At 40.3% G+C, this 8,859-nt stretch overlaps 1 protein-coding gene across 16 annotated transcripts in view; it reads right to left on the bottom strand.

Annotated features, from left to right (window-relative positions):
• Window positions 1–254: 254 nt before the first annotated feature.
• Window positions 255–8,859, bottom strand: part of NFIA (nuclear factor I A) — a 348,828-nt gene continuing 340,223 nt past the window's right edge. For all 16 annotated transcript variants that reach the window (XM_054286273.1, XM_054286270.1, XM_054286271.1 and 13 more), the window contains one exon: window positions 255–7,516. In XM_054286273.1, coding sequence (XP_054142248.1) covers window positions 7,440–7,516 — 77 coding nt within the window. In that variant the 3' untranslated portion in view covers window positions 255–7,439. The remainder of the gene's footprint in view (window positions 7,517–8,859) is intronic.

The following is an 8,859-nucleotide window of genomic DNA, read 5'->3' as shown; positions in this document are numbered from 1 at the left end:
GATTTGCTGAGGATTAATCCAATATTGGAATAATTTTGTGCGACGGGACACCAAAAACACAGGGAAGAGTGGCCAATGTGACAAAGGCGACTCGATTTACCCAAATATCCCGACGATTTGGGATGAAGCTGCTGCCTGGGAGCCTGCCCAGGCTGCAGGGCTGGGGCCAGGAGAGGTTGATGCCCGATGCCCACGGTCCTACAGCCGCAACCCCACCCCGTGCCCGGCTGGGAGTAAATAACAACACGGCCTGGTAGCATTAGCAATTTTTTATTTTCCTTTTTTGTTGCATAGGAAATGCAGTACTTGCTTCCAGTAATTGTATTGTAATGTGAGAAGGTGGTAGCACTAATGGTTGAATACAAGAGTTAAACTAATCCACACCAGCTCAAAAAACCTGCGGAGACTTAGTTGAATAAGAATGGATGCCCACAGTGATTCTCAACCAATTACAATTTTTTTCACAGAACACAGTAAAACTAAAATGGTAACTATGAGAGTCAATACAAGTATACTAGAGGCACGAGGGGCCTGACTCATAAAAAAAAAATGAACACGACATGGTATTAACACGGGTGTCAAGTGAATTTGCAGCAGACCTTTCACACGGCCGGTGGAAATTTTAGCGCCTCAAATCTCAACCCGCCGCTGAGGGACTGGGCTGGGCTGGGGCAGAGTTCGGGAGAACCCGCACAGCCGGCCAAAATGGAGATTTCTCCTTGATTGTGTTTCCCAAGAATTTCGTGGCCCTGTCCCCAAGGCAGCAGTTGCAACAAGGACGAGCGGCGTCGGTGGCGGATGCCGAGCCAGGCGCTCTCGCCCTACCATGCTCCGTCTAGAAACTCATCTTCTTTTTGTTTTTCCCCTCATATTAATTTGTGGATGCAGATAAAAGGGGGGGGATTTCACCCAACACAATTGTTTTTGTTCATGCTCGAGCATAGAAGATTAACTAAGTGGAAAATAGTCTTCCCTAAGAGAAAAAAAAAAGCATCCAAAGTACAAAAGTTCACATTGCGGGCGAGCGCTGGCCCCGACGGAGGGTTTCTCTAGAGCTCAGAGGTAGCGATCGAGCGCGTTTTGTTCTGGTGCGGACAAGATCTCTTTTGCGATCGAGTCGCGGTGTCCCGAGCCCACGGCACCTGCCGGAGCCGTCCTCCCCCTTTTTCCTCCTGCCAACCTGCACCTCTGGGGCTCGGAGCATGGTCCTGGCTGCCTCGCCTCCTCCACGGCCCCTTGCCATCGGCTCCTGGTCTCCGTGGGCTGGGGGAGGCGGAGAGGGGAAAGGGAGGGAGAGCAGGGCCAGCGGGGCTCGCCGGGGCGAAGCCCACCCTCAATTTGGAGGAGAGGAGCCCACCAGCCTCCCGTGTTAATAGCAAAGGAGCTTTTATGAATCGGGCCCAAAGTTTTGTACAGAGTTTGTTTTGAAGAAAAATATTGCAACTGTGCATGAAACTAAACAACCACATGAGGTTTTTTTTTTCTTTTTTTCTTTTTTTTTTTTTTTTTTTTTAAAAGGGTTTTTTTCATTCTATATGAGGAAGTCTGGTGTGAAGAAGGGTCAAGCATGGGTACCTGGTTCACCGCTGCCCATTAAGAAATCTCTCGCAACATGAGCTCGGTCTCATTTGTGGGTTTAAAGGACTGTCCCTTCAATTTGAACTGTTCTTCAGAGCAAGCTCTCTGAATTCTTAGGGTAGCTTTTCGAGACGAAAATCTTACCAGGCACGGATTTCTGGTCTCAAACACCATGTCCTGCCCTCTAGGAAATAAAAAAAAAAAAAAAAAAAAAAAAGAAAAGAAAAGGAAAAAAAAAGAAAAAAAAGAAAAAAAACCCAAAACACAAGTAATACTGAATTTAAGTAAATGTATACCTCCAAAATACTGAAAACACCCCAAATCAATAAAGACAGAATTTGCGTTCTCAGTGAAATATCTTTAAACCTATCTGACAAGAACCAAGTCAGAAAAAAAGACTAACATAACTTTGAGTAATATTCATACAGCTACTAAGCATTATGGAATAGCATGCATTAATATTGTACGGTTATTTTACATCACCTATATCAGAAGGTTCTGACAGACAGCGAAGGCTACCGGTGTAGAAAAATCTTACTTCAGAAGAGCAATATAATACAGATTTCACAGGCACTACATTTTAATATATCAGGTATTATGCTGGTTTTCTTATAATTCTTTCTGTCCTAAAGCTGGCATTATAACAATGACCGAAAAGGCAAGGATCGAAGTAAACGGAAAGTAGATACCAAAGTTGATATATTCTTTTCTTTTTTTTTTTCAGATAGATTAGTGCATAGTTTTCATGCAGATAAACACTGCTATGCATTTACATTGTTGGAAAGCAGAGTGAATTGAGCCCAAGTTGTCACATTTTTGTAAATCATTTTGCCAGCCTGTAATAGCACCATGTAATGGATTTGCATTAAACATTAAATTGATTTCAGAATTGGTGACACAGTATTCACTACAGTTAAGTGCTATGGAATAGCTTCAATGTTACCTGCTATATATCAAAGCAATTTTCATCCCACTGCTTTTTTATTGGAAAAAATAAAAGGAAAATGTACTCGATACTAATTAGACTATTGCGCAGCCTTGGACTTGATGATGGCATAGCTGGGTTTACTGTCAAACAGTAATACATGCATTGACTTCAAGACAAAATTGGCATTGTAAGCTTGATTTAATGAAAATCCTGCCTAGCAGGCAGTGTTAACTTCACAAGACCTGCCTCCGACAGACCTCATGAGGTTGAATTTGTTATTTATTTATTGTTTAGGTGCCATTGAAGCTCTCCTTACATTGTCATGCCGGTTATGGTTTTAATTTTGTTCGATGGAGGCCTTCTACCAACAAAAAAAAAGAAAAAAAAAGATATTTCCAGAGACACAATGCAAAGTACAATATTAACTGACATTCTTAAAAAAAAATAATTCACCACAAGGAAAAAAAACCTGTTTTAGGCTATGTATCTGGGTTTTTTTGTATTTTTGTACAGTAAATATTTTATAACACTGTTACTACAAAGCTGCAAATATACGGAACAAAGAGAACTAGAGAAAGAAAAAAAAAATGTTAGAGGGATTTTGCATATTCCTGTGGGCTGACTGAATACTGTGGAGTTGAGAAAACTTGGTGTTTCTTTTCCCCTTCGACCTTAAGGGGAGGGGGAACAAGCAACAGAGACAAAGTGTACCATGGCTGCCTAAACTCGAAGCCCGAAAGTTTTTCTTTTTATTATAAAGGAAAAAGAATAAATAATAATGGCATTGCTGGGGTGTGCGGCATGAGAAAAGCAAGTGCCCTCGCTCAAAAAAAACCCAAAAAAACATTTATAAACCCGAAAAAAGAGGGGAAAAAAAATAAAAAAGAAAGGAATTAACTTGGGAAAAAGTCAATTCGCGCTAAGCCATCCCTAGGGCTTTAAATTTGGGTGGGCGGGGGTGGGCACAGGTCAGAGAATTTGTGCGTCTGACAGTTCTGGAGAGAAGGAGGCGGGGAGGAAAAAAAGTTCTTGGGTGACTCGGAAGGAGCGCCCGGCGCGGGGCCGGGGCTCCGCGGCCGCCCGCACGGCGGGACCATCCAGGGATGGATGGATGGATGGATGGATGGCTGGGTGGAGGGATGGATGGATGCCCCATCCCTCCTGCCCATCCCTGCTCGCCTCCCCGCTCCTCTAAAGGAGGACTAAAACACTGTTTGTTCTCTACACCTGCACAGAACGGAACTGCCGCGTTTCCTGCGTGAGAGGAAGGTGAACGCAAACTGAATTTAGTGTGTAATACTTTACAACCCCTGTTGGTTAACACCCTTGACCTCCTACCTAATGTTTTAAAGCCTTTAAAACATTTTTTTTTCTCGCAATTCTGCTCAGAGTTCCCTAACTTTAGCGTCATCAAACTTAATATGACAAAAATACCTTCAAAAATACAGCATACCTGTAATGTCCATTTACAATGGTTCTTCAGTAGCCTATACTTCTCAAGCATAGGAATATGCTATACCATTGAGAGAAGAAAAATAACTGTATTTAAATACATACAAAAAAAGGAAACGGGAAAGTTTTTAACTTAAATCCAGTTCCCAAAGGAAAAAAAAAAAAAAAGCAATTCTATGAACGCTGCCTTTATAACGAACAATCAGAAATTCCACTAAGCTAATTTGACAGAAATTTTTCCTCATTTAAACAACATTACAAAAGTCCTGCATTATAAAATAGGGTAGAATAAATCAGTGTAATCAATAAAACTATACAACATACAAATTACATATCTTCTGAGTGGGCAGTTTAATTCTCTCTCTTTGCAGCCATGACTACAACATGCTCACTAAAAACAACTAACTGCCCAAACTATTGCTTAGTTTGTTTTGTTTAAAAAAGGGTGCAATTTTATTGTATATACAACCAATTTACTGGTAATACCTTGTCTCATAGCAAGGTTCTGACAAAATGTTTGTCTAGGCTTTTTTCCCTTCACTGTGAAGCACTGAAAGCTGCTATTTTTTTTTTTTTAGTGCACATATGTCTTAATAAAGTAATGCCCAGCTAAGTGCTATAGGGAAGGCAAAGGATGCTGGCTAGAGGATGTGATACCATATACTAACAATCACACAATACAATAGAGCAAAATGACTACTCAACCACTTATCAGACACATATGAAAATCCAAAACATTTTATTTTTTCCTTAAATAGAGAATAACCAGTAAACAATTTTCAGAACTTGGAAGTTTAAAAACGTGCATATAAAAATGGGCATTATATACTTTTATTGAATGTGGATTGATTGCAGTCTGCTAATAAAAATGGGTGTGGGATCTGAAGAAAAAGGAAGTTGTTTTTTTTTTTTTTAAGGCTTGCTTGTGAAAGGAACAGTTGTAAAACAAAAATTGCTTGAAGCAGGGTTCAGCTTAGTGCTTCACAGTTTGACTGCTTCTCTAAGAAGAGCCCTTCCTGCATGTGCATTCAAAAATCACAAAAGTACAAAGACAAACACCTAAAACACACTGCGTCAAGTGCAGCACCAACTTTGGTCAAATAAAAAAAAATTAAAAGAAAAATTAATAATTGCTAAGCTTTTCTACATGATATAAGCAGGTATTGCATATTTTCATATATCTGGGAGAAAACAAAACAAAAAAAGGAAGACTCCAAATAAAAGGTAAAATGCAGCAACATCCAAAAATACTGATAATCTAGCATCTACAGATCTCAGAATAGCACTGCCACTGACCATACAGGACAATAAACACTACTCCTATCTGCGGAACAACTAACATCCTATTTAATTCTAGATGTTGGAACTGACAATGGCTGACATAAAAGTCACATTTACAAAAAGTGTCTCCAAATGCTTGACTAGGGAAAAACCCCTTTCAATATAGGAACATGTGCAACAATTCCACAAATAATCGCTATCCAGGGCAAGGCACATTGATATGGAATTTTTTTTTTTTTTTGTTTCGTGCAAATTAAGAAAACAAAACAAAACATCGTTTCAGGGAAAAGATGAGGAGCAAAGTGTCTTCCCAAGAATTTCAGTTACTTGATTGTATAGGACAGTAGTAGAAACCCTTCTGAAGGGTCGAACAAACATAGTTTAAAGGCAAGTGCCTGGAATAGGGATTACAATATTGTGTCTTAATGCACTCTACTTTACCCTACATTAACTATATAAAAATTAGTTACTAACACTAGAACATGCAGAGACTTTCTCTGATTAGCTGGACTCGCCAACCAGAACGTATATATATGTATAGTATAGGAAACCTTCTTAAAGTTGCATGTGAAGCAAAGGGGTGCTCCGCTGTCTGATAGAAAAAATCACTTGCACTCTTTTTTTTTTCTTTTTTTTTCCTTTTTTTTGTACATAAGATACAGGACGTTTGGGGTCCAAACTTCTTTTTTTTTTTTTTTTTTTTTTTTCATTTTCTACTTATTTGTCTGTTTTTTTTCCTTTTTTTCATCTTCAGCAAGTGCCCTTGCTTTTGAACTGGCATAAGTTGTAAGAAGATCAGCATCTTTCGTTTCTGTAATGATTTCTCCACAGTCCAGAAAATGTACCAGTTCAGGGACACGAAGGTGTTTTACTTTCTGGACCGTTCTCTCTTATTCCCAAGGTGTTTGAGAACTGATAAACCCTATATTGCCGGAAACACGTAAAATTTGTCAGAATTGGCATAATCCATTATAGTGACTTTTAGCTTATAAAATTAACAGATATTATGATTTCATTTTAGTTATGTGCTTTGATAACAGAAAATGATTAATTAGCATTTAATGTAGTTAACATATTGTGGTAAAAGCACCATTAGATTTGTTTTTTTTTTTTTAATTTTCCTTCAGTTTTAAAGGGATACAAGTTCAACAATAAAAAACATAAAAAGCAAAAATAGCTCCCCTTTTTCTTGCAAGGCTGTTTTTTACCCCAATAATTTAGAGTCCTGGGGTGGAAGGACTTGGAAAACAAAAATAGAATTTTCAACAATCTCTATCTTACAAAGATATTTAGCTATCCAATGAAATTGCACTTTACTCAATTCAAAATTCGATTGTTTTGATTGATTCCTGTCAGTTTCTGTCAAAACAGACCAACTTCCCCATTTCTGCGTGAATTTTTGTGTAATTGTTGAAAATTGTTGAAAAATGTTTTTTTTTAAATGTAAGTGCAGCATTTCAAACTTTTTTCTTTTTTTTCTTTTTTTTTTTTTAAGTGAATAGTAGTAGTTTGATGTTTTAAATCGCTCTGCAATCGAGTGGAAAAAAATTGTTGACAATGCTCTTATGGTTCATGTTACGTCTCTAAGTGCCGACTGTAAAAAAAAAAAAAAAAAAAGAAAAAAAAACCCCAACAACAACAACAACAAAAAAAAAGAAACCTGCATTTTTTTTTCCCCCGATATGTTACAGAAAAAAAAAAAAAAACATGCTCTATGTCTGTCCGGTAAGTTATATATTGCAGAATTCAGCTACTACAAAAGTTATAGTTTAAGTGTGTTTCATGATTTCTCAAGAAGTCTCACACCTGTATGGGAAAATCCGATGAGGATACTGTAAAACAGTTAGGCTCCATATGGAAAGTGTGTTACAACAGCGAGTTGGTAAGCAGCAGCAGAGGCTAGTTCTACTCAGTGTCACCTAACGCTTACACTACCAATGAAACACTTCAAAAGTTATGAAGCCCAACCATTTCCAGCACCATATGAGAAATTACAACAGTCCTAAAGTTGTCTAAAAAAACAAAAAAAAAAAATTAAAAAAAAAAAGAAAAATTAAAATCAAATCTCGAGAGAAAGTTACGGCCTTTGCCATTCAACCATAACGTTTGCCATTTCCATGTACGAGTTTGCTGTCGGTGTCTGCTCGCCTCCCCTTCCGCCGATGTGAAGTCGCTGCGCTGCGTTGCTGCTGCTTCCGTGTTACAGAGGTGGGAAGGGGTCTGGTGGTCTGTCCGGTGCGTGGTGGGAAGCGGAGACTTTTATCCCAGGTACCAGGACTGCAAAAAGAGAAAGGAGAGGCATCAGCCCCGGCCGCTCGCTCTCGCCGCTTCCCCAAGGGCTCCGGGCACGGCCGCCAGCCTCCTCCGCCAAGAGGGGGGCTAATTGAGACCGTGACGAATTGACCTAATTACAAAGCTTAATTAAAAATACTGTACAAATCAATATATTTTTTTTTCCTCGCCGACAGTCGCTGGACATAGCTACAGATGAACGCGGGGGTCATGTCACGTTACAAGTTATCAATCTTTTTAATAGATGATGGCTTGAAGATCCCTCCAGTTCACTTTTGTCTAATCCTCTGAAAAGGCGATACACATTCGCCTCTCTGTGCCATTTATCACCCTGCAGTCGGGGTTTTCTTGGGTATTTAGGCATGTGCCAGCATAAGCATCTGTTGCTTTATACTGCCCTGCTTCAACTGTCTCGCTGGAACAGATGCACAGAAATTCAACAACAGGGCTGTTTTCTTAGGAGAAATGTGGATCGCTACAGAAAAGCCAGGATAAAGCAAATCTGGGGAAAGTGGATCAGTGAAAATGTCCCATACCTCTCCCCATACTTGTGTTTCAAAACAAAACGTGCGCCTCAACTAATAGCTTTTCTTTGGGAAAATATTTTTTTTTCCCCTTTTTCTTCTTTTTCCCATAGGGAGGGAATTCCCAGGGAATTCAGCCCCGCAACAATACCGTCCTTAACCCAACGGCGCAGATGCCCGGAGCACAGAGAGCAATTTCGCTCCTCCATAGGAAAATAAACAGAGTTGGGAAGCTGGAGTGGGCTCTGCTGGAGCCGGGGCAGTGCCACCACACGGGGAGAGCCCACGCCGGCCCCGGCAGGGTCAGCCCAACCTGAACCCGCCATGAATGAGAGCAGTGTTAGGCCCTGGGACCGTGCGCGCGGGGGGATACTCCTTGGCAGTGACATATTGCTGTGGGAATACACCAACAAGCAGCAACTATTTAGCCTGGAGTAAAGTAATACAACAAGAAAGACTCAGGTATTAAAGAGCCGTTGCTGATACCCCCCGTTTTTTTCCCGGGGCTCCTGTAATATATGAGGTGCGTCCATGCGCGTGCACGAACCGATGACAAGTTTTACCAAGTTTTTCCTCAGCTCCTTTTCGGCCTCTGACGTGATTGATAGCACAATCAGCTCAGGGAGGACTTATGAACATTTAGAGAAGACTCTGAGGCAAGTTTCATGTGGGACCTGGAGATTACGTGGTCTTGCCATGGAGGTAGGAACCGGTAAAATAAATAGCAGGATTGGAGAAGTTGTCCTGCTTCCAATACACCTCATTAACTAACTCTTCCTCCGCTCGCCCTTCTGAATACAAACA

This window comes from Melozone crissalis, unplaced genomic scaffold (genome assembly GCF_028551555.1).
Source record: "Melozone crissalis strain CALT ecotype California unplaced genomic scaffold, PUWL_Pcris_2 ptg000045l_1, whole genome shotgun sequence".
Classification (NCBI taxonomy): domain Eukaryota; kingdom Metazoa; phylum Chordata; class Aves; order Passeriformes; family Passerellidae; genus Melozone; species Melozone crissalis.
Note: the sequence above shows the minus strand (reverse complement) of the source record. Positions and strands in the feature narration are given on the sequence as shown.